This window comes from Pan paniscus, chromosome X (assembly GCF_029289425.2).
Source record: "Pan paniscus chromosome X, NHGRI_mPanPan1-v2.0_pri, whole genome shotgun sequence".
Lineage (NCBI taxonomy): Eukaryota > Metazoa > Chordata > Mammalia > Primates > Hominidae > Pan > Pan paniscus.
Genome location: NC_073272.2, coordinates 40,105,232 through 40,132,014, shown reverse-complemented (window position 1 = coordinate 40,132,014; position 26,783 = coordinate 40,105,232). Strand labels below are relative to the sequence as shown.

The 26,783-nt window shown below is 39.8% G+C and overlaps 1 protein-coding gene and 1 pseudogene across 2 annotated transcripts; one reads left to right on the top strand and one right to left on the bottom strand.

Moving 5' to 3' along the window:
- Positions 1-3,303: 3,303 nt before the first annotated feature.
- Positions 3,304-10,878, top strand: LOC117977655 (ferritin light chain-like). 2 transcript variants are annotated; one of them, XM_034950047.3, is made up of 3 exons: positions 3,304-4,071; positions 4,487-4,676; positions 7,769-10,878. In XM_034950047.3, exon 1 carries the CDS (start codon positions 3,427-3,429, stop codon positions 3,970-3,972), a length of 546 nt encoding a protein of 181 aa, XP_034805938.1. In that variant the 5' UTR covers positions 3,304-3,426; the 3' UTR covers positions 3,973-4,071; positions 4,487-4,676; positions 7,769-10,878. The 2 variants fall into 2 exon arrangements, with proteins under 2 accessions (XP_034805938.1, XP_034805937.1); XM_034950046.3 differs by lacking the exon at positions 7,769-10,878 and having other exon boundaries at positions 4,487-6,849.
- Positions 8,788-24,965, bottom strand: LOC100989343 (BAG family molecular chaperone regulator 1-like; annotated as a pseudogene).
- Positions 24,966-26,783: the final 1,818 nt, after the last annotated feature.

Genomic DNA, 26,783 nt, shown 5'->3' with positions numbered 1-26,783 from the left:
AGAACCAAGGCCAGGAAGACTGCAGAACTATGCACTCATGTTTTATCCAGTTAATTCCCCCGAAGATTGAAAAATGTGACTATTTCTGAATATTAACAGTTTTTGCAAACTTCAAATGCAATATGAGAATACTTTTGGACTACAACCATCCTTGAAATTAAAAATGACAATATATCCTGTATTTAGATAAAGGATATGTGTTCATATTTTACCTTAAGCAGTAAAGGAAGACTCCAGGCTTCTTTTTGAAATTTTAAGATGTCAGTTTTCAGCAACAGAGAAAATACAAATTGAAAGCTGCTGAAAAAAATGAATTTTTATTTTTATTTAGTCCGAAGTCCAAAGTTCAAAGCAAAACTCTCTTCTCTGGGGTTCAAATCTTGTTTACCCTGAATAGAATACGCCTTCTTGTTTGTTAGAAAACACACAAAAGTGTTCTAATTGTGAAACAGCACCAGACAAGTGGTATTTAGGAAAATAAAATACTAAGCATGGACTCACAAAGCCAGAGGATACCCTGTGAGAACATCTTCCAACAGGAAATGGCCAACTCATTCAACTTATATGGATTATTTTCTATTTTGGTAGGATTTATAAATCTGTATTTTTTGTCTTTTGCGCTCATTCACATGATGTTTCAGTTAATGGAGCAAGGTCCTGAACCCTAAGAAGCCACCAGTACCTAACAAAACACCTGGTACATATGCCATTCAATAGAACTTTCTAGAAGAAATAATTAGGTCAATGAATAAAAAATATAAAGTGATGAATAGAAAATTTATGATAGGGTTCTTACTGGTATGATTAAGTAATAAAATAGAAACAAATCATGGTCAAGTTCAATGTTTTACAAACTCTATTCATAGTATAGGTTTTCTTTTCCTTCTCAATGGGTAAGGTGACCATGTAATATATATTCCAAACAAGGACCCTTTTGAGAGGGAAAGGGGTGCTATTAATCATTGTACCAAGACAACAGGACCACTTTGGACAAACTGTAACTAATGGTCACTCCCAATGAGGGATTAGGAGCAGGAAAAAAATATGTGTATAAGCCTCTAAATTTAAAAACAAGGGAGTTTTAACTCACAAATGAAGATTTAGAGGGATTTCACTATGAGTACTTTTGATGTTCTTACCTCATCTTAGAATCATGGTAAAAAATGAGCCAAATGACAAATAAAGACTCCTTTCTAACAATTAGGAAAGAAAGAGGAATTAAATAGTTATCAAAAGCTGCAAGGAGAACTATAAAACACTGGTAAAAGAAATCATAGAAGTCAAACACAAAAAATAGAAAAACATGTGCTCATGGAATGGAAGAATCCATACTGTTAAAATGACCATACTACCCAAAGCAATATACAGATTTAATGTATCCCCTATCAAATTACCAGTGTCATTTTTCAAAGAATTAGAAAAAAGCAATCCTAAAATTTACGTGGAACCAAAAAAAAAGAGCCCAAACAGCCAAAGCAGTCAAGCAAAAAGAACAAAGCTATAGGTATCATATTACCTGACTTCTAATTATACTACAAGGCTATAGTAACCAAAACAGCATGATACTGGTACAAAAATAGACACATAGATCAATGAAACGGAATTGAGAACCCAGAAATAAAGCCACATACCTACAATCAACTGATCTTTGCCAGGTCGACAAAAATATACACTAGGGAAAGGACACTATATTCAATACATGGTGCTGGAAAAATTGGATAGCCATATGTAGAAGAATGAAACTGGACCCATATCTCTCACCATATACAAAAATTAACTCAAGATGGATTAAACACTTAGATGTAAGACCTGAAACTATAAAAATCCTGCAAGAAAATCTAGGAAAAACTCTTCTGGACATTGCCCAAGTCGAAGAATTTATGACTAAGACCTCAAAAGCAAATGCAGCAAAAACAAAAATAGAAAAATGGAATTTAATTAAACTAAAATGCTTCTGCACAGCAAAAAATAATCAATGGAGTAAACAGGCAACCTGCAGAATGAGAGAAATATATTTGCGAACTATGCTTCCAACAAAGGACTAATACCCAGAATGTACATGGAACTCCAAAAATTCAACAAGAAAAGAACCAAATAACCCCATTAAAAGTGGGCAAATAATATGAACAGATATTTCTCAATAAAAAACATACAAGCAGCCAACAAATATATGAAAATGCTCAACATCACTTATCATCAGAGCAATGCAAATTTAAACCACGTTGAGATGCCCTCACACACCAGTCAGAATGGCTATTACTAAAAAGTCAGAAAAACGAGAGATGTTAGAGAGGATGCAGAGAAAAGGGAACTCTCATACACTGTTTGTGGAAATGTAAATTAGTACAACATCTATGGAAAACAGATTGGAGATTTCGGAAAAGCTAAAAATAGAACTACTAAGATCCAGCAATCCCATTACTAGGTGTCTACCCAAAGAAAAATAAATTGTGATATCAAAAAAACACCTGCACTCCTATGTTTATCACAGCATTATTCACAATAGCAAAGTCATGGAATCAACCTAAGTGTCCATCAATGGATGGTTAGAAAAAGAAAATGTGATATATCTACACCATGGAATACCACATAGACATAAAAAGAAATCATGTCTTTCCCAGCAACATGGATGGCCCTAGAGACAATTATCCTGAGTAACTCAGAGACAGAAAATCAAATACCACATGTTCTTACTTATAAGTGGAAGCTAAATAATGGATACACATGGACATATAGAGCAAAACAATAGACACTTGGAACTCTCAAGTGGGAAAGGAGGGTGGTGAGGATTGAAAAATTACCTATTGGGAACAAAGTTCACTATCCAGGTGATGGGTATCCTAAAATCCCAGACTTAACCACTATGCAATATACCCATGTAACAAAAGTACATTTGTAGCCCCTTAATCTATTTAAAAAATTAAATTTCTTTAAGAAATTTGAATATGTACAATGTTACTAATAAACCAGGGTCCTGGCTGAATGATATCATCAAAATAAATCTTACATGCAAGAAAAAAAAAAAAGAAAAGCTAGGCTGAGAGATTCTGCGCCCTGTGATCCCGCCCAACCCCACCAAGCCCCACTGTCCCAACCCCCCTCTCCCCACCCTCCGCACTCTGCCTCTTCCCACCCTCCCCACCCCCCTCTCCCCACCCTCCCCACCCCCCTCTCCCCACCCTCCCCACCCCGCCTCTCCCCACCCTCCCCACCCCGCCTCTCCCCACCCTCCCCACCCCGCCTCTCCCCACCTTCCCCACCCCGCCTCTCCCCACCTTCCCCACTCTGCTTCTCCCCATGCTGCCTCTCCCCACCCTCTAACCCTGCCTCTCCACTCACAACTTCCGTGACTATCTGCTCAATTATCTCTCGCTTCTGGGACCAGCTAACAAGCTTTTGTGGTTAGCTCCTGGTTGCCCGCCAACCATGAGCACCCAGAGCCGCCAAAAGTATACCTCTGGCATGGAGGCCGCTATTGACCGCCTGATCAACATGCATCTGCAGGCCTCCTACACCTACCTCTCTCTGAGCTTCTATTTCGAAGGCGATGAAATGGCTTTCAAGGGCATGGGCCACTTCTTTCACAAGCTGGCTGAAGAGAAATGCGAGGGTGCCAAGCTTCTTTTGATGCAGAACCAGCGCAGCAGCTGCGGCCTCTTCCAAAATGAGCAGAAGCTGCTCGGAGATGAGTGGAGTGGCAGCCTGGCCACCATGGAAGCCGCCCTGGCCTTGGAGAAGAACCTGAACCAGGCCTTTTTGGATCTGCATGCCCTAGGTTCTGCCAACACAGATCCCAATCTCTGTGATTTTCTGGAAAAGCACTTCCTAGACCGAGAGGTGAAACTCATCAAGAAGATGGGCAACTACTTGACCAACCTCTGCAGGCTGGCCAGCCGCCAGGCCGGGCTGGTGGAGTATCTCTTCAGAAGGCTCAAGGACGACTGGGAGCTTCCAGAGCCCAGCAACCTTTGAGGTGCCCCTCTGCATTCTTCTGGCTTTGGGATTTCGGCCTGAGCTTCTCAACATCCAGAAGTATTCACCAAGCCATGGACCAAATGGAAACAATAAAAGGTTCTTTTTGCAAAATTTTTTTTAATAAATGCTAGGCTGAGAGGGAAAAAAATGTTTGCAGAGTAGCACGCAGGATCTGCAGTCGTTTTAATGCTCTAGAGTTTTTAAGAAATTGTTCTTTTGTGAGTCACGTGTGTATTTTAAGGATCTGATAAAACTGCATTTTGTCTGTCAGGAAAAATACAGTTTCCTATTCACAAAATGTTGCATACAGTTTTAGTGGTTTAATAATTTCCCTGAGGCCATTCTGGGTACTGGATTGTTCTAACTGTTATCCTTGGTTTTGCCCAGCAGAGCAGAGAGGTGAGTATCTAGAATATATCATATTGTATCCCTCCCCACCAAACCCCTAAACTCATGATAAAATTGCTTTTCCTGATTTTTCAAGTTAATGCGATGCCATTTACCTTTTCAGAGAAATGCAGTACGAGCCCTGTGAAATTCATCCTTGCATCTCCCATTTGGTGGCTACAGAGAACGCTGGCAGTTACATCACATGCTGACCTCTTTATGAAGCCTCTCAAGAGAAATTTTGTTCTGGTCTTAGTATTAGGAATACTAGCACTTCACTTGGATAATTGGTTTGTTTTTGTTTTACAGACACTGTAAGTAATGTAACTAATTAAGTTTCCTTTTCTAGACTGCCTGCTAGAAAGCTTAGAGACAAATTTGTAGTCTACCCAGAGTAAATGAGTAGAATTGTATAAGCATTTTAGTATAAGCTTCATTCTTGTCCCATTTGTTATTCATTTCTTGGTGTATGTTATGGATCCTTTGAAGCCACCTTAAACCCTCCCTGGAACAAGGCTGTGTTTTAAGTAGATAAATAAAGTAAATTTTTAAAATGCAGATTAAAAAAATGGCTCTGCAGTTCATTTTAGAGAAAAGGGAAGATAATTTTAAGGAACACTAAGAGAGCCAAAGCAATTACAATGGAGGTGGGTCAGATGGAGGCTAAATTATAGAAGCCAAGAGAGGAGAAGCAGCAAGTGTAGCATTTTGTTTAAAATGCGTTTCATTTTTCCGGCCAGCTATTTCCTCCTAAATCCATACATCTGTGTCCCACAGATAGTAATAGGTGTGAATTGTTTTCTTTGCACTTTGAAAAGCTGGAGTTACAACTTTGTCTTAAACCTCAAAAGTGAGAAGAAAAATTAATTCTTTTCCTACAGTTCCTTTGCTTCCTGAAGCAGGAAGACCAAAGGCATGCTATCATTTCTTTTATCATGGAAGGGTCAGAGTCATAGGAAGAATATTTTGCAGAGATTGGGACAACTATTTTGCTTAGTTAAGGAGAAAACTGTATCTTCCTGTTTTCGTGCAAAGTATTTTGATAATAAAAAAGAATATACTGGGAACTGTTTCCCTAGAGAAAGTTTTTCCCATTTGCTGGTTGTTGGCAGTAAGAGATGTTCAGAAGCAGTTAACAATTGTCTTCAGATTTGGATTGAAAACTCATATCTCTGTACTTAAAATATGTACTTAAAGTTATTTTCAAATTAGCACACAAATATAGACACATAAATCTGAATGAGAAAAAAAATCACCTAATCCTATGAGACCAATTGAAAGGCTGTAATTTGAGGTAAAATGTTTGTGAAGAAGGATAAGAAAATGTATTTCCAAATAATACATAATATTTTTCAAACCATTACTTATTATGTTTTTTAACGTCAAGAATGGGGCTGTAGAAGAAAGCTTTATTAAAGTCTCCCAAGTAGGTTAAACTGTTCTTTGGTCATCAAATAATTCTTGGAAAACACTTACTTGCTAATGACTTAAGGTTCTCAGCAAATTTATTTGTGGAAGATGGGAATTTGATGACATTAAATTTCAAGAGATTAATTTGTAAACAAGTCCCACAGTGATTTCCTCTATGGATAAACATTGTGTGTGTGTGTGTGTGTGTCTGTGTGTGTGTGTGTACTTGCACAGAGAATTATAATAATTCTTGTATGACCAAGTTCCTTATACCAGCCTTCAAGACTCTTCTTAGTCTACCCTGTATAATTTATTAATACCTTTTAAACTGAATTTTCTATTACTTTCCCATTGTTGAAGTTTTGGGGGTGCCAATTGCTCATCTTTCCTTGCATCCAAGAAGCCAGATTGGAATCAAAATAGCTTTGCTTATGGTAAAGCCAAATTGGAGAATGTGTGAGGGCTTCCTACTGCCACCCCCTGAATTAAACAAACCTCATGGAGACTCAGAGGAATGCTGGCAGCCCAAAGGAAGTGGGGAGGGCTTGGCAGGCCCATCGCCTTGTCATTGCAGTGCCGCTGTGCCCTGGCTAATATGCACCAATAGTCACTGGGCTCTGAGAGTTCTTCACATTCACCCTGCTACTTCTCATGGATTAGAAGTGTGATAAAGGTCTCCTGCAAATGACTGCAAGAGCTCTCTGCCATAGCCAAACTGCTCAGTTTGCTGGTCCCAGGACGTGTAAAGCTCCTTTGGTTCCCCTCACCTGGAATGCTCTTCATAGCCCACTTCATTAAATCAAACCCAGCCTGCTTTTCAGCCTAGTTCCAATCTGCCTTCTGTGAAATTTTCCCTGACCAACTCAACCCAGTCATCTGGCATGGGTTCACCTTGTTTGTTTGTTTGTTTTGTTCTCCAAATAATTATTGAGGTCCTACTATATACAAGGCAATGTACTTGAAATAATGCTGTTAACAAGACAAAGAAGCTCCTTAACCTAAGGAACATGCAGTCTAGTGTTAAAGGCAAATACTAACCAGATAATTCCACCAATAAGCTATCATGGACTATGGTGAATGCTGTGAAAGAAAAGTTATGGGTAGCCATGAGAGGATCACATCTGGGGGCCTGATATGGTCTCAAGACAGTAGGTGAGGTCTCCATGGAAGAGACTTTGGGTTACATTCTGAAGGATGAATAAGAGTTATGTACACAAGGGATGGGGGGGGAGGAAGGATGGTGAGGAGCTGTCCAAGCAGAAGTAGCAGCATGTGCAAAGACCCTCAGGTAAGAGAGGGCACAGTGCATCTGAGGACCTGAAAGAAGACCAGAGTGGCTGACAGCAGAGAGCAAACAGGAGAGGGGCTCGAGATGAGATGGGAGAAGGTGTAGGTAAGAACTTTGGCTTTTATCCTAAGAGAAGTAGTGAGCTATTGGAGGTTTCTGAGCAGGGGACTGATATGATAAGATTTGTATTTTATAATCACTCAGAGTGCTCTGGGGAGAATGAACTAGAGAGGGCCAGAGAGAAAGTGGAAAGACTAACATGGAAGACAAAAGTATAGGGAGAGGATATAGAGAATGGGAGCATGTAACCCTATGTTGGTCGAGAGGTAGTACGGTAGAGCGTAAAAACAGTGGCTCTGAAACCAAACTGCCCAGCTTTGTGCCCTGGTTTTGCCATGTACTGTCTGACCTTCAGCAGATTACCTAAGTGTTCTCAGTTTCCTGATCTCCAAAACGGGGCTAATACCTGTCTACTTCTTAGGTTATGTGAGGATTAAATGGTGAATACATATTTTAAAACTTAGAACAACGTCCAGCACACAGTAACTTCTTATTAAATGTTGTGGCTACTCTGTTAAACATAAATTATGCCTAGAACCGCAGAATGGTTTTTCTCACTAACCAAAACAAAAAGAAAACATTCTTCTGCTTGATGATGGGCATTCAAACTGTTTTATTTATTTATTCGTTAACTTTTTAATTTTTTAGAGATGGCGTCTCACCATGTTGCCCAGGCTACATGCAAACTCCTGGGCTCAAGCGATCCTCCTGCCTCAGCCTCCAAAAGCAGCTGGGACTACAGGAATGTGCCACCATAACTGTGCTCAAACTTTTTCAATAACAGTGATTCTGCAAGAGAGTCCACAAAATGGACAAGAATGGCCTTGAAGGAAATACAGATCTCAGAAGGGTATTTTTAACAGAAATGCCCTTGAAGGAAGCACATGTCATTCCTGGGAAATTTATGGTTGGCTTCACCACCAGCCTGCTTTATTCATTGTGGCTCCCCCTCTTTGCCCCTCCTAAGCCATTGCTCTGCCTGGTTTCAAGCACGGACTCAGTCAACACTGGGTTCTGAAGATTTTACTGGGGACGAGGAAGTCCATGCATCAACCATACGCTTCATTCCAGGAATGGCCCCCTGATATTTCATGTCTTGAGGCTAGTCAGGTCACTAAAAGGTAAGAACAATGCCTATAAACCAATAACCCAGCCTGAGGTTCTGGAATTAAGTCACAATGAGGGACACTTGGACTACTATGTGCCGAACACCTGTTCTAAGCCATGCTCAACATTCCTGATTATAAATGCAACCTCCTAGTGATTCTGGTTTTACATCTATGGGACTGTGTGATCACAAGAGCAAAAAAGCTCTCATGTATCTGAAGACCAGGGTGGCCTATAAACCTAGAACTAGCTCAGGACAAAGGAGAGATCTCACCAGCCCAAAGAAAGCACCAGAAGGTCAAATAGCTGGGAAAACCTGGGCAGGGAAGGCCCTCTCCAGAAAAAGTAGGCTGCTGGACCACACAGCCACAGAGACACAATGAGAAAACAGACAAGCGCCCTACTCAAGATCACAAGGACAACAGTTTTTCACTGAGAACTGGGCTAGGAATAGGAAAATTGGCAATAGGCCAGTTGTCCCTAGAATAAATCAGGTAAATTCTGCTCCAGAGAGGGCAGAGCTGGTGGTGCTGTTCTTCAGGGCAGCACAGCCTCTTTCTGCCACACCTTACTCAGCCAGGGCCAAGTTTGTAGACTGCAGCTGCTGGGTCTCCCGGCAGATGTTCTGCTCCACTGTGCCACACTCAGCTACGAACGTCTGACCTTTTTTTTTTTTTTTTTTTTTTTTTTTTTTACCAAACCTTTCTTTTTTGATCTATTGTCTTTGAAATTTTCTGGCAGGATCAGTGTGTCGATCTCTCCCAAGATCTTCATAAACTGTTTGGTTGTGGCTTTTCCTCTCCTATCAAGTTTGCAGAGAGCTTCAGTTGGCAAATCCTTGGCCAGAAAACCTTGCTGGAGTCCAGTAAGCTGTTTATTCAACTCTTAAAGTTCGTCAGCTTTCTTCTCCACAGGCTTCACCAAATCTTTCAATTTCTCCAGTTCAACCTCTTCCTCTGGACTGTTCTTTTTCCCAATTAACATGACTTGGCAACCATTTTGTATTCCACATGCTGACAAAGGTATCTCCATTTCCTTCAGAGATGTTCCCTTAAATATGAGTTTCTGAAAAGACAGTGGAACCCCTGTGGCCTCTCAGGGGATGGAACTGGAGACTATTATTCTAAGTGAAGTAACTCAGGAATGGAAAACCAAGCATTGTCTGTTCTCACTCATAAATGGGAGCTAAGCTATGAGGATGCAAAGGCATAAGAATGATAGAATGGACTTTGGGGACACAGGGGAAAGGGTGGGAGGTGGTGAGGGATAAAAGACTGCAAATTGGGTTCAGTGTATACTACTCTGGTGATAGGTGCACCAAAATCTCACAAATTACTACTAAAGAACTTCCTTGTGTAACCAAATACCACCTGTTCCCTAAAAACCTATGGAATTAAAAAAAAATTTCCCCATTGCTTGTTTTTCTCAGGTTTGTCAAAGATCAGATAGTTGTAGATATGCGGCGTTATTTCTGAGGGCTCCGTTCTGTTCCATTGATCTATATCTCTGTTTTGGTACCAGTACCATGCTGTTTTGGTTACTGTAGCCTTGTAGTATAGTTTGAAGTCAGGTAGTGTGATGCCTCCAGCTTTGTTCTTTTGGCTTAGGATTGACTTGGCAATGCGGGCTCTTTTTTGGTTCCATATGAAATGTCCAACAGTGATAGACTGGATTAAGAAAATGTGGCACATATACACCATGGAATACTATGCAGCCATAAAAAATGATGAGTTCATGTCCTTTGTAGGGACATGGATGAAATTGGAAATCATCATTCTCAGTAAACTATCGCAAGAACAAAAAACCAAACACCGCATATTCTCACTCATAGGTGGGAACTGAACAATGAGATCACATGGACACAGGAAGGGGAATATCACACTCTGGGGACTGTTGTGGGGTGGGGGGGAGGGGGGAGGGATAGCATCAGGAGATGTACCTAATGCTAGATGACGAGTTAGTGGGTGTAGCGCACCAGCATGGCACATGTATACATATGTAACTAACCTGCACAATGTGCACATGTACCCTAAAACTTAAAGTATAATAATAAAAAATAAAAAATAAAAAAAATAAATAAATAAAAATAAAAAAATTTAAAAAAGAAAACATGCACTCAAGTATTTAGTATTGCTGGGCGCAATATCTCTAACTTGCTTGCAAATGGTTAGGAAAGCAATTGGTAAATCTGGATGAAAGGTAAACCAGAGTTCTTGTACTATTATTGCAACTTTTCTGTAAGTTTGAAATTATATTTAAATAAAAAGTTGTCCCTGAAAAATCAATCTCAGATAATTTAAATCAGACTGACTATTTATTGGGACCCAGTTGCTCAAGGCTATACTTTTTCTATGTCTGGCAACTGTTCTGTCACTTCCTTTGCCGGGGTGGAAACTCTGACAGGGAGTTAGTAGGTTTGTTTTATGTCAGTGATTGTTTGTCTCCTCTGATGGACTGTAAGCTCTTCTAGTACAAGAATTTGTTTTATTCATCTTCGTAACTCCTGCATCTACCATGGTACCTAACTTATACTAAGTGCTCTAAAACAATTTGTTGAATAAACAGTGTAATGGCTGTTAAGTGACCATTTGGAATTAGATTTCCAGTCGCAGGGCTTCATAAACAATTTAACCAACAGAAAATTCTATATTCCTTTTTTATTCCAAAATATAAACCATATACTTTCAGATTTGTTATCTAACTCTTATCACCCAAAAGTATGTCAACAATTTTTTAGAAGAGAGAATAACCAAAACAAGGAGTCAAAGGAAATCCTATTATTTTATTGCTACACAAGTGATATTGCTGCTGGATTAAGTATTTTAATTTTTCAGGGCTTATGGTTTGTATCTTCAAAGGAGGATCTGTGCTTCTTGCTTTTCTGTTGAAAAAATCTATTTCTTTTAGCCATTATATACATTTAGGACTAAGCAGAGCTTCAGGATTTAATATTCTTCTCAACCTGAAAGGTCACAGAGCATGATGGAAGATCGAGTTTGCTTTTCGGTTTTAGTCTCTTCTATTCAGCTCTCATTTCACCCTTGCGACTGCTATCAGTACCTGTACATATAATCTTATTCTTTTGGGCCTTTCTCTCGTCACCTCAAAAAAAGCATCTCCTGATGTTCAGAACTTCTCTGATGTTCACAGTTACACCTCAGTATTATTGCAAGCTGACCAAATGCTCACAGCCAGGCCATTTTTTTTTCCTGTGGGACATAAACAATCTCACAGAATACCAAACACAGATAAAGATAACATGAGACCATTAGAAAATGAAACAAAACAAGGTCACTTCATAATTTTGTCTAAGCACAGACAAAATCCGAGCCACTGTGCCTTTCACAACAGGCCCAATCATAGGATTGACCCCACTTCTGACAGCATCTGATCGAGAGCAAATCCCTGCTTCTTTGTTCCCCTCCCCAACATTCATCCAAAGCCCCAATTTTATAATAGTTTCTTTCTAACACACTCTTACTGAGACACTGTAAGGTCCCCCATGATGTGTGTTTCCTCACTGCAACGAGTAAAAACCCATGTTGTTGAATTATAGCCATGTTCCTGGTCATCCTTGGCTGAAGAGCATTGGCACACTATTCTGGGGAATATTCTTCCTGACCACACATTCAATCAAATATTTGAGGGGAATTTTAGGGTATCCAAAGAGGGTATGTCCAACTCCTTGTTTTATTTAATCAGAAAGTATCTATTGGTAACGTTCATTAATTCATTCCAAAAGTATTTATTGAGCATTGAGTCCATGGCAGGCACTGAACTGGGTGCTTTGGATAAAGACACATTACTTTCTCAATGAGCTCACGTTCTGATAGGCAGGACTTCAGTACAGTATGATAAATTGTACAGTAGAAGTAAGAACCAGGTAGTGGTTTGCAAAAGAGGGCATGATTACTTGGGGAAAACTTGGAATATTTTAAGAAAGAAGAGCTACTTAGCTGATCTTGACAGATTATCAGTGTTGACCCATTGGACAAGGGAGGAAGGGGTATTCTATGCAGAGAGAAGGCACTTGAGGAATGGCTGGGATGCCTGGGATGAGAAAGTGGATGGTAAAGAAAAGTCTGGAGAGGAAGGCAGGGCCCCCCAATCATGAAGGGCTTAATGGATTTAATCTTGCAGTTGTAAGGAGCTCACCAGAATTTATGGGGGGAATCAACACAAATATAAGCTGTAGCCCCTGCACTCAAAGAGTTTTCGTTGTTGTTGGTGAGATAAAACTCACACATAAAAAACAACCAGAGAGCAACATAAGCAATATAAAATTGTAGTTCTCCTATCCTCTTGCTCTACCCTAGAAATTTCCTGTAAATAAGTCCCATACCCATACGGTTATTTGCCAGAGGGCGCTCTCTGGCCATGGGAGCATGCTTGGTTTGCCAGTAGGGTAGGACAGAAGTGTCAAGTGTTAACTTCCACCCCGTCCCTAATAGTGACCCTAAACTGATTAGGGATGGAAATGAGTGGATACATATCTGAGCATCCTCAGCAATCAGCAGGATATTTCTGAGGCATATTTTACCCAATATCTCAGAAGGTGGCCAGTGACATTGAGCCCCAGTTGTCCACAGTAGTAACCCTTTCATTTACACCCAGTATATTGATTTTCCTTCTTTTCTTTTGCCATGCTTCCTAAGATTATACCCCCTCTTCCAATAAACGAATTGCAGTCAAATCCTTGCTCAAGGCCCACTTTTTCCAAACCTCATACAAAGACAAGAGTCAAGTATTAAATTATGTTTTACAGTCTCTATCGGCTCTAAGAACTTCTGGAATAACCCATTTTTTTCTTCCAACCAGCATGCCTCACCCTTTTGCCCCCACCACCTTTGCTCTATATATTGCTCATTACCTTGCCCCTAGGTAGGTACCAGACTATCCTCAGGGTGTTGATGACCCCAGAGGATACTCAGCCTGGAAAGCCTCTACTCCCATGAAAAGCTACTGCTTTTCTTCAGTCTCATCTAGGTGAGTGAGTTGGCTACCTTGCAACTTTCAAAAAACTCGTCACATTTTAGGGGCATTGAGACCAATGCCAGTCATTTCAGCTTCCTAAACATTCATAAATACAACAGCTGGGGCTTGGTAAACACATTTTTCCAGCTAGGGGTCACATGGAGTTCTGTGAGTAATGATAGCCTTAGTGCTGGGCTTGGCCATAAATTTATTCCTCTAAGCATCCAGGGCATGTACCTACTCAGACTCGAGAAGAACATTTGAGCCTATTTCTCTGAAGCAAATATTAATGAGCCGGATATCCATTCTTGAGTCAGCTTACATTCCAATTATTATTAGCTGCTTACATCACTAAACTTGTATTTAGCATGACACCTGTTGCAAAGAGGATCATGTTTCTTTATGTCTGTAATAGCAATTTAAATCTCTAGGATCAGTCACAATTTGACATTTAATTTATTTCTATTACAACATGGACTGGAAAAAATCTTTTTGGCATGGTGGGATCGAGTAAGAAGCAAAACCAAAAACAGAAATTGGAATGTGATACCTTTTTAATAATTGGCCAAAGCTAGTAAGAACTTTGAGAGTATATATTAAAACGTGAAATTTAGTAAGTTAGCAGGTTATGAAATCGACATTTAAAAATCAGTGAGGATGGTGGTTAAATGGGTATATATTTTTACTAAAACTCATTGAACTGTGTACTTAAAATCTGTGCATGTTTTTGCGTGTAGATTAGACCTTAATAAAGCTGATTAAAATTCACATATATAAACAATGAAGTTAGAAAACACAATGGAAGAGAAGACATCATTTAAATGGCAAAGGATAAACCAAAATAAGTAAAATACAATACCTAGGTGAAAACTTACTTTAAAAAGTTTCAAAACCTACATGAGAAAAACTAATGTATTCACATTTCTGAAATACATGAAAATGCCCATGAACAAATCAAAAGACATACCATGTTCTAGGTTAGGAAGATTCATTATCATGAAGGTGTCAATTCTTATAAATTTGCATACTGACTGAATATTTAACAGTATTAAAGAATTATTAATTTTTATGTGATAAAAATATTACAATTATATTTTAAAGTGTTTAATCTTTTACAGATAGATCTTCAAGTATTTATGAATAAAATAATATAGTTATCTGGGGTTTGCTTCAAAAGAATTCAGTGGTGGGGAAAGGGGGGAAGTAGGTGAGAATATAGGTGAATCAAGATGGTCATGCATTTATAACTGTTGAAACTAAGTGATAGTACAAAAGAGTTTATTATTCTACGCTCCTTAGTTCTCCATATGATTTAAATTTTTTTATATTAAAAATTTAAATAAAGCATAATCTGTTTTTAAATAAAGTATATTTAGAGACATAATTAATAATTTTCTATTTCTCTCCTTGTTGACCAAACAAACAAAACCTCAAATATAAACCAGTATCTTCCAAACCCAAAACAAAAAGAAAGAAAGGGGGTGGAAGAAAGAGAAGAAGGAAGGAAGGAAGAAACAAAGGAAGGAAGAAAAATATGTATTGTCAAATAAGGTTAGAAAATATTGCAGACTTTTTTTTTTACTCTCATAGATTCACAGTACATATTAGCCAATAGTTCTTTCTAAAATTGATTAATTTTAATTTTCTTGTGTGTGACAGTCTCGCTCTATTACCCAAGCTGGAGTGCAGTGGCACAATGTCGGCTCACTGCAATGTCTGCCTCCCAGGCTCAAGCCATCCTTCCACCTCAGCCTCCCAAGTAGCTGGGACTACAGGCACGTGCCACCACACTCAGCTAATTTTTGTATTTTTTGTAGAGACAAAGTTTCGCCATGTTGCCCAGGCTGATCTTGAACTCCTGGGCTCAGGCCATCCACCCACCTTGGCCTCCCAAGTGCTAGGATTATAGACATGAGCCACCATGCCTGGCCAATTTTATTTTTTAATTGACAAAAATCGTATATATTTTTTCATGTACAAATGTTGTTTCGAAATATGGATGCAACTGTAGAATAGTTAAATTGAGCTGATTAACATATTCATTACCTCAAATAGCTTTTTTTGTGGTGAGAACATAAAATCTACCCTCAGCAATTTTCAAGAATACAATACATTAATAACTATAGTCACCATGTTTTACAATAAATGTCATGAACTTATGCCTCCTGTCTAACTGAAATGCTGTCTCCTTTGACCAACTTCTCCCCAGTCTTTCCCCTACCCTCACCCCACCCCCTTGGTAATCACTGTTCTATTCTCTACTTCTATGAGTTCACTTTTTTAGCTTTCAAATATGAATGAGAACATGTGATATTTGCCTTTCTGTGCCTGGGTTATTTCACTTAACATAATGTCCTCCAGGTTCATCCATGTTGTTGCAAATGACAGGATTTAATTCTTTTCCATTCCAATATATACCACATTGTCTTTATTCATCCATCTGTTGACACTTAGGTTGATTCCATACCTTGGCTATTGTGAATAATGTTGCAATGAACATGGGAGTGCAGCCATCTTATTGACATATTGATTTCACATCCTTGGGATATATATCAAGTAGTGGGATTTCTGGATCATATGGTAGTTCTATTTTTTTTGTTTGTTTGTTTTTGTTGTTGTTTTTGAGACAGAGTCTTGCTCTGTCAGCAGGCTGGAGTGCAGTGGTGCGATCTCGGCTTTCTGCAACCTCCGCCTCCCGGGTTCAAGCAGTTCTCCTGCTTCAGCCTCCCGAGTAGCTGGGCCTACAAGTGCACGCCACCATGCCCAGCTAATTTTTGTATTTTTTTAGTAGAGATGTGGTTTCACCATGTTGGCCAGCATGATCTCGATCTCTTGACCTCGTGATCCACCTGCCTCGGCCTCCCAAAGTGCTGGGATTACAGACGTGAGCCACCATGCTTGGCCTTATTCTTGTTTTTTGAGGAACCTCCAGACTGTTTTCCACAATGGCTGTACTAATTTATATTCCCACCTACACTGTGTAAGTGTACCCTTTATCCCACATCTTCTCCAACACTTATATTTAATGTTTTTGATAATAGCCATTCTAACAGGTGTGAGGTGATAGTTCATTGTGGTTTTAATTTGCATTTCCCTAATGATTAGTGATGTTAAGCATTTTTTTCATATACCTGTTGGCCATTTATATGTCTTTTTTGGGGGGAAATGTCTATTCAAGCCCTTTGTTTATTTTTTTAAATCAGTTTGTTTTCTTGCTATTGAGTTGTTTCAGTGTGTTATAGATTTTTGATATTAACTTCTTATTAGATGTATGGTTTGCAAATATATTCTCCCATTCTGTAGATTGTTTCTTCACTCAGTTGATTGTTTCCTTTGCTGTGTAGTTTTTTGTGTGATATAATTTCACTTGTCTATTTTTGCTTTTGGAGTGATATAAAAAAATCATTGCCTAGACCAATGTTATGGAGGTTTTCCTCTGTTTTTCTTTTAGTAGTTTACAATTTTAGGTATGTTTAAGTCTTTAATCCATTTTAAGTTTATTTTTGTGTATGGTGTGAGATAAGGGTCTGATTTCATTCTTCTGCACGTGGAGATCCGGTGGTTCCAACATCATTTATTGAAGAGACTGTTCTTTTCCCATTGTGTGTCTTGGCACCTTTGTCTAAAATCAACTTAACCAAGAAAGTGACATGCGTGTGCACTGAAAACTATAAAACATTGCTGAATGAAATTGAAGAAGACACAAATAAATTGAAAGATATCCTGTGTTCATGGATTGGAAGAACTAATATTATTAAATGTCTATACTATCCAAAGCAATCTACAGATTCAATGCAATCTCCACCAAAATTTCAATGATTTTTTTTCACAGAAATAGAAAAAAAAATCCCTAATTCATACTGAACCACAAGGATCCCAAATATTCAAAGCAATTCTAAGCAAAAAGAACAAACTGGATTATCACATTACCTAACTTCAAAATATGTTATAAAGCTATAGTAACTAAACAGTGTGGTATTGCCATAAAAAACAGACACATACACCAACAGAACAGAATAGAGAGCTCAGGAATATAGCTGGTGATTCTTAATCAGGGTGAACATCGGAAATATCCAGAGAGGGATTATTTTCTGTTTCCTAGATCTTGGTGGGGCCTAGTCATTTATAGCTTTTAAAAGTTCCCCAGGTGATTCTAATGTACATTGAATGAGAGTCACTGATGGCAAGCATATAAAATGCCTAGAAAATTTCTGCAGTCAAGAAACTTGTTTGACATTGCTTACCTTGATATTTCCTAAACTTATGTGACCAAGGAAACTTTTTTATCATGTAACAACTATTAAGAGCTCCCCAAAGCTGTGTTCTGTAACAGACAGCAAAATGCAAGTTTGAGCTTCTTTGAATGCTGTCTAAAAAGCAGGAGTTTGGGTTAGATTACCTCCAAGGTGTCTTCTAGCTGTAAAATTTGCAGATTGTAGGGTCCAGATCTTTAGAGTTTAAAGAGTGACTACTGACATATTTAACTTGTGCCTTTGAATTCAGACAAATGATTTCTTCAATTAATAATGTACCAGCAAATTTAAATATGCCCTTAGTCCATATTTTCAACAGCTTTCTGTCCTCCAAACTCACTCTCCTGTCTCCTTCCCCCACCTTTCAGCTCAAATATAACATCTGAATAAAATTAGTAAAACCTTCTAATGTATTTTTTTTCACTTTTTAGTGGGAGGAATAGAATTTATGGCACTACCTTAAAAAATAAATTCTGCCAATAGGATAATTACAGCTTTCAAAGAGAAAAGTTTAAGAAGATATCTTTTTATTGACTCTTCCAATTAAAAAGCAAATATCAATGGGAGCTGAGCCCTTTGGGAGTTAGTGATTGTTGCTAGGGTGACCAACCATTCTGGTTTATCTGGGATTGAGCTATTTCTAGGAACACAGGACTTTCAGTGCTAAAATGAGGACAGTTTCCAACAAATCAGGACAGTTGGTTGCCCAAGTTATTGCCAACCACTATTTGAAAAAGATGCGGAAGGTGGGCAGGTTTCTCTGTGGGTCAAGGGACATTATACATTTGCCTTTATCTTCTAGATTTTTCTACTCCTACCATCATAGTGACAGACTGTCGCTCAATGTCATCCATCTCATTATTACCTTTTCTTGCCTACTCAAAGGATGCTTTCAGGCAGCTGGGGTAGTTGGGGGGCTGCATCTTTTTCTATTTTACATCTGTCTTCTCTGACTTCTGATCTGTAATCCCATGGCAACCAGAGGAATAAAGAATTGGAAAAACATCTTTGGTTGATTTCCATTTACATGACAATGTGCTGTATGTGGGTAAGTATGCAGGGGCAGAGAGAGGCACACGTTGGGAAACATGCAGTTGACTGGGAGGTACTGAACACAGCTTTGCTTATGGTTGAGCAACAAGCCAGCTGGTGCCCAATTTGTACTGTCCCTTATCGATTGATTAATTAATTGAAACAAGCACAAAACCAAAGGCTTATTTTGGATGCGTTAAAATAATATCTTTACCCAATCCTCGCTGGTAATTTATTTGTTGTTTACTTGGTTCCAAGGTTATCAAGTACCTATCACATTGGAAAGTTAATGCTTTTCAAGCAGTTTATCACCACCATCCTAGCTAAGTTTATTGGGCCATAAAACCACCAGAGGTGATAGATTATTAGTTAGCATCTATTGGTAAGTCACTGAGCTGGAGGTTTCAAGTGTTACACTGAATAACAAGGTTGACTCTCTGTTTTCCAAGCAGCAGGCTTTTAAAAAATACCACACTCTGTTTGGGCGTGGTGGCTCATGCCTGTAATCCCAGCACTTTGGGAGGCAGAGACGGGTGGATAGCTTGAGGCCAGGAGTTCGAGACCAGCCTGGGCAACATGGTGAAATCCCATCTCTACTAAAAATACAAAAATTAGCTGGTATGGCATGCCTGTAGTCCCAGCTACATGGGAGGCTGAGGCATGAAAATAGCTTGAACCCCAGAGAGGGTGGTTGCAACCTAGGTGACAGAGTGAGACCCTGTCTCAAATATCTATGTGTGTGTGTGTGTGATATTTTATATATATGAAATATATATATAATTTATTATCTCTTATTTTTTCTGGGTCAGAAATCCAGGCACAGCTTATCTGAGCCCCCTGGCACAGAGTCTCTCATGTGCTACAATCAGGATGTTGACTATGGCTGCAGCCTCATCTCAAGGCTCCAGCAGGGAAGGACTCACTTCCAAGCTCACTTATGTGGTTGCTGTCAGGTTTCAGGGCCTCAGTTCCTCATTAGCTCTTGAGTGGAAGCCACTGTCAATTCCCTGTCACATGGGCCTCTCCAACAGAGCAACTTGATTAATCAAAGGCAGCAAAATGTTCTGCTAGCAAGATAGAAGCCAGTCTTGTATAACTAATCATGGAAGTGAAATCACTTTAGCCACATTCTATTTGTTAGGGGCAAATTACTAGGTCCAGCTCACACCCAAGGGGAGAGAATTGTACATGGATGTGAATACCAGGAGACAGGGCTCATGTGGGGCCATATTAGAAGTCTCCTTTCCATGAAGTAGTTTCAGAAGGAGTATAGCAAACTGGTTGACTGAGCTGCCTCTGAAGCCTTGTTTGGACTCTTGGCATTGCCACTTACTAGCTATATAGCCTTGAAAAAAGTTACTTAATCTCTTCAAAGGCCAGTTCACTCATCTATTAATCAGAGTAATAATTAGCTCTCCAGGCGGTTAAGAGGATTAAATTAAGGGAAATTACATATGTGGACATTTAGCATGGTGCCTGACACATGGCAGGTACTCAAAAACATGACTTGTCCTAGCCACGTTTCCCAAGCAGCAGACCCTGAGAGACAGAAAGATGGATTCCTATCTCATCTTCCTATGAAGATGAGATGAACAGAGGAGAGGAAGAAAGGGCGAAATTTCGGCAGCCATTCTGCAAGAGGTAACTTCAGCCTGATCCTGCCAGGAAATTCTGCAGTGTGAGGCCTCCAAGTTGTATCATCCTGAAGTCAAACAGTTGTACTTTCAAAGTCCCACATTCTATAGCCATTGGTTAACAGTCACCACCAGGTAGAGGTGAGGGATGAAAACTCTCAGAACTAATCCTCTGACCTGTGGGCAAAATAGCTCCAATAGCCTGAGGGCAGCTTTCAAAGAAGAGCCCACTGAAAGGTGGCAATTCAAAGAACACTGAAATCAGTGGAGGAAGGACACATATAGTAAAATGGCAAAGAAATCTGAGGGAACCTATCTGGAGCACTGACACTGTTCAGTGTATTACTCAATAAAACATAAAGGTTCCAGTCTGAGTAGTGACATAAAACAAGTTCACAGAAAACTGTAATCAAATACACAATATAATACTTTCTGTGATGGGAGTTTCAGCTGGGGTCTTGGCAGAAGTTTCAACTGGGTCTTTGCAAGAGAAGACAGAAGAGAAGATGTCCAAATTATACTGAATATTGGTCAGGGTTTTAACAAGCAGAGATGAAGGTAGTGGCATGAAAAAAAGGCATGGAAGTAGACAATCTGGGGACAGGTCTAGGGAACAATAAATAATTCCGTTTTCTTGTAGGGTATGGTAAAATCCAAGCATAGATGGACTGGGATAGATTACAGAGGAACTTAAACAGAGGGATGGTAAATTTTCACTTAACTAAAAAGAAGTAGGAGCTACTAAGGTTTTTGAGCAGGTGAGTAATCATTGCACTCCTTCAGGAAATTAATTTGACTTTGTTGGATATGATGGGTTGGAGTAGGAAAGGAATGAGGGAAAGGGAAAGATAAATTGGAAGGTTATTAGAAAAGACAATATGAATGATTGTGAGGATTGGGAGTAGGGTAGTGGTAGTGAGAATGGAATAAGGGGGCAGATGAAAATGTTGCAAAGGCAGAGAGCTTACAAATTTGGCAATTGATTAGATACTGGGAAGAGCAAAGATAGGCTTTGAGCTTTTGGGAAAAGGAGATAATTTGTGAGAGGACATAATGAATTTACCTTTGGACCTGTTGAGTTTGATATGCTGTTGGATTATTCAGGAAGTAATGTCCATCAGGAAGTTGTAAACATATGAATAGAGCTTGAAGAAATAACTAAATTAAGAGAAATAGGTTTCGTAGGTAAAACAATGGACTTTGATTAATTCATCAAAGTTCAAGAGAAAGAAAAAATAAGAACCAAGGACAGAGTCTTGGAGAGCCTTTAGAAGCAAGAGGAGGAAGAAAATCAGTGCAAGAGTCAGAGAAGGAGTATCCAGAATTAGGAGAACAAAGAGGCTTCAGTGTCATAAAAGTCAGGAGAAGAGAGGCTTGAGAACATCAAAAGAGGGAGAGAGGTGGAGAGGAATAGAAAGGATATAGCAATTGGATTTAGAATTAGTAGGTTATCTGTGACACTGGTGAGTGGTTTCAGAAAGGTGGCAGAAATGAAATCCACATTTCAAGGGGATAAATGGTGAGAAGATTATGAGAATTCTTTCAAGAAGTTTGAGTGCAGTGAGTTTGGCAGCTCGTGGGAGGCAGGATATAATTATTTTTAATATAGGATAGATGTAAAAATATAAGTGAGGGGAAGGGCCAGTAAAGCAGGTGTAATTGAAAATATAAATTGATGGAGCCAGCTCTAAAGTGTCACCAGAAGACAGTGAGGTCAAGAGAATATTCATATTCTTCCTTTCATTTTGGGCTCCAGTTGAGTAAGTAAACCCATTCATGACAGCTTTCTGTAGCTGATGTTATTATCAGCTCCCCCCGCCGATTCCCTTTAAGCTTAGAATCTGTCAGATTGTGAGTCAAATAGTGTCTCTAGTAAAAAGTGCTTAATTTCTGATGAAGCTTGCCATTTGAAAAGTAAAATGCAAAAGATGACTATATCAGGATGATGAATAGCAGATGCTTAACTAGCAGTGAGAGCTCACAAATCCACCCACAACACTCATCAGTATGGAGGGAAGCAAAAACCCTAAAACAAAATGTAATTTACAGACCAAAAGGTTTCTGTGAACTAAAGTTTGCATCAGCATACAGACAAAACAACCTTCAATTGGACTTCATGTGCCCAGTCACTCTTGATATCTGTAAAGGTAAAGATTAGGGGACAAGTTTGTTAGTCAAGGGCTCTAAATAGAACCAGAAATGGAAGGATCTTAAAACTAGTCACTGTATTGTTTTTCATCTTCAATATGTTTTGTTTTTATTTGGATTTCTTTTCTCAGACACTAGGAGAAGGGATTTGGGATTCTAAATTAGGCCTGGAATGAGGAAAATACAGCTATCTTTACGACATTATTAGTATTTTCCCAGAGTATTACCCTGGATTACAAACATGAAATTGAGCTTCTTAGATCCACCAGGACCCCAACTTGTACAGAAAGGGGCAATGGCAGCCCCTGTTAAGAGTTTAGTGGTGGGAGTTAGGACCTCTGAAACCAATTCAGAGCCAAGCTATACTGTGTAGCCACCTTCCTACTGTTAGGTTTATATATGCCATGTTAAACAAACTGGAAGTTAATTTCGCCATATGGTGTGTACATGGAGTGGTTTCTTTTCACCAATCTATAGCCCACATGAAAAAAAAAACAACTAAGGGCCAAACAATGGAATTAAAAAAATTCATAGATGTAAATCAAGAAAACACTGCTGAAATCAAAGGAGCCTTGAATATACAGATTAAAATGGTGTACTCAGGAAAAACTGGTACTGAATGCACATTCCAGTTATTAATAGCTCAGCTCCAAACCTACCCTTCTATATTCCACTTGGTGATGCTGGGGCTTGGACCTGCAAATTACATTTTTCATCAGCCAACTGGCTCCTTGTTAGGACCTGCCAAAGAGGGGATGTGATGATTAATATTGTATCAATTTAACTCCATTGAGGGATGCCTTGATGGCTGGTAAAGCATTGTTCCCGAGCATGTCTGTAAGGCTGTTTCCAGAGGAGACTGACATGTGAGTCAGTGGACTGAGAGAGGAAGACTGCCCACTCAGTGTGAGTAGGCACCATTCAATGGGCTGCCAGTGTTGATAGAACAAAGCAGGAAGAAGAAGGGGGTATTCAGCTTGCTTGCTCTTCTTTCTTTTGCTCGCTCTCTGTCTCTCAGAGCAGTATACCCTTTCCTCCCCATGCCCTTGGACATCAGACTCCAGGTTCTTCAGCCTTGGACTCTGGAACTTGAACCAGCAGCCACCCCAGGGCTCTGAGGCCTTTGGCCTTAGAATTGGGATGCACTATCAGGTTTCCAGGTTTGGGGCCTTACAGACTTGGACTGAGCCATGCTACCAGCTTCCCTAGGGGCCATGCTACCAGCTTCTATCTTTCTCCCCCTGGCAGAGAGCCTGTTATGGGACACCACCTTGTAATTGTGTGAGCTACTTCTCCCTAATAAATTCCCTTTCATGTATGTATGTATGTGTGTATATATACATATATGGTATACATTTTAATGTTTTATATATGTCCTATTAGTTCTGGTCCTCTTGGAGGACCCTGACTAATACAGAAAATTGGTACCAAGTAGCAGGGTGTTGCTATAAAGATACCTGAATATGTAGAAGCAGCTTTGAAACTGTGTAACGGGCAGAGGTTGAAGAGTTTGGAGGGCTCAGAAGAAGACAGGAAGACAAGGGGAAATTTGGAACTTCTTAAATATTGGTTAAATGGATGTGATCAAAATGCTGGCAGAAATATAGATAGTAAAGGCCAGGCTGACAAAGTCTCAGATGGAAATGAGGAGCTGATTGGGAACTGGAGCAAAAGCAGCCCTTGTTACCCTGTAGCAAAGAACTTGGCTGAATTGTGCCCATGTCCCAGGGCTTTGTGGAAAGCCATACTTAAGAGTGATGACCTAGGGTATCTGGCAGAAGAAATTTCTTTTTTTTTGTTGTTGTTGTAAATAAAATTTTATTGGAATACAGTGGGTCTCATTCACTTACAGCCCTTACATTCACTTATATATTATCTATACTTACATATTGTCTAGTGCTGTTTTCACCTGCAAGGGAGGAGTGGATTTATTGCAACAGAGATCTTATGGCCCTCAAAGCCTAAAGTTTTGAATATAGGGCCCTTTACAGAAATGTCTGCTAGTCCTTTCAAAGAGTCACAGAAAAATATAAAAGGGATGAAGACTACATAACTGACCCCTTTTTCTTTTTTTTTTAATTTTATTATTATTGTACTTTAAGTTTTAGGGTAGATGTGCACAACGTGCAGGTTTGTTGCATATGTATACATGTGCCATGTTGGTGTGCTGCACCCATTAACTCGTCATTTAGCATTAAGTATATCTCCAACAATAAAGCATTCAAGAAGTGGCATGACTACTCTTAGTAGCTTACAAACAGATATGGCAGCAAAGAAGTAATCTAAAGTTGAAATTTATAGTTAAAATGGAAGCAGAACATATAAATTTGGAAAATTAGCAGCCTGGCCATGTGGTAGAGAAGGGAAGAGCATTTTCAGGAGAGGAATTTAAGGGTGCTATGGTGCATCAACTTGCTAAAGAGGTCAGCATGACTAAAAGGGAGCCAAGTGATAATAGTCAGAACAATGGGAAAAAGGTCCCAAAGGCATGTCAGAATTCTTTGACACAGCCCCTCCCATCACAGGCCCAGAGACCTAGGAGGACAGAATGGTTTTAGGGGACAAGCCTGGGGCACTGCTACCTTGTACCACCTTGAGATACTGCTCCTCACATCCCAGCTGCTTTGGCTCCACCCACAGCTTAAAGGGCCCCAGATACTGCTCAGGCCACTTGGCCTTCTGGAGGGTACAATCCATAAGCCTTGGCAGCTTTCACCTAGTGTTAAACCTGAAGGCTCCCAGAATGCAAGAGTAAAGGAGGCTTGGTGCCTTCCACTTAGATTTCAGAGAATGTATTGGAAAGCTTGGACTCCCAGGAAGAAGCCTGCCACAGCTGTGAAGCCCCCACAGAGAGACTCTACTAAGGTGATACCAAGGGGAAATGTGGGCTTGGAGCTCCCACAGAGAGTCCCCACTAGAGCATTGCCTAGTAGAACCACAGGAGCAGGACCCTACCCTCCAGAACCCAGATTAATATAGCCACCATCAGCATGCAACCTCAGACTAGAAAAGCCACAAACATTCAACTCCAACCAGTGAGAGCAGCTATATGGGCTGAGCCTGGCAAAGTCATGGAGTCAGGCTGCCTGAGACCTTGGGAGCTCACCTCTCACACCAGTGTGCCCTAGATGTAGGACATGGAGTCAAAAATTACTTTAGAGCTTTAAGATGTAATGTCTGCACTGTTGGGTTTCAGATTGTATGGGGTCTTTTACCTTTTCCTTTTGGCTGATTTGTTCATTTTGGAATGGGAATGTTTACCCAATGCCTGTATTACCATTCTATCTTGGAAGCAAATAACTTGTTTTTGACTTTACAGACTCATAGGTGCAAGGAACTTGCCTTGAGTCTCAGACGAGATTTTGGACTTTTGAGTTGATGCTGGAATGGGATTTGGGGGGACTATTGGGAAAGGATGATTATATTTTGCAATTTGAGAAGGACATGAATATGTGGGAATGGGGTTGAATGACATGGTTTGGATGTGTGTCCCCTCCAAATTTCATGTTGAAAGACAATCCCCAGTGTTGGAGGTAGGGCCTAGTAGGAGGTGTTTGGGTCATGGGAGCAGATCTCTCATGAATGTCTTGGTGCCATCCTCATGGTAATGAGTGAGTTCTCCTTATACTAGTTCCTATGAAAGCTGGTTGTTAAATAGAGCCTGGCACCTCCCTCCCCTCTCTCTTGCTTCCTCTCTTGCCATGTGATCTCTGCACATCATGGCTCCTCTTTCCCTTCTGCCATGAATGGAAGCAGCCTGAAGTTCTCATCAGAAGCAGATGCTGGCACCATGCTCCTTTTACATCCTACTTAACTGTGAGGCAAAAACACCTCTTTTCTTTATAAATTACTCCCCTTCAGGCATTCCTTCATAGCAACACTACACAGACTAAGTCAGGGGCCCTATAGGGATATTGTAAGGCAGGAGAAGAGACCATTCTTTCTCATTTTTGCATAATGCTCCTGGCAACATTGCCCCAGCAACATCAATTTGTTGGTTCTTATCTCCAGTTTCTTTGGCATTCTCACAACTGACTGATCTTGCCCCTTGAGAGACAACAGCAGCAGCCAAGAGTACACATTCTTCAGAGGTCTGAGGATCAGCTCTGCAGGGCCTCTTCAAGCTCCTGAAATGCTAGCACCAGCCAGGCAGCACCCCTTCCTAGAAGGCTGGGGTTCCTGCCTCCAAGCTTCTAGGTCCTGATAATTACTTCCATTTGTTCCCACCCCTCCCACCCCGTCTTAGGAATGGTAGCTGTTTCCTGCAGGTATTATCTCTGATGATCATCCTGTGTACTTACATAGTTGTCCCGTATTTTAATTGTATCTTATTTTTAAGTTTAAAGATTAGATGTTATTATCTTTATATTCACTTTTTTTATATTCTCAATTTGGATTTTATCCATTATTATTCCTTTTTGCATTTCAGACTTTATGTCTGCCATTATTTTCTCCTGCTTGAATGACAATCCTTTAGAATTTAATGACGATCTACTGATAAAAGCCTTTTATTTT

Excerpts from the sequence above, each read along its gene's own strand:
- LOC117977655 (XM_034950047.3), top strand. The coding sequence starts at position 3,427 with ATGAGCACCCAGAGCCGCCAAAAGTATACCTCTGGCATGGAGGCCGCT.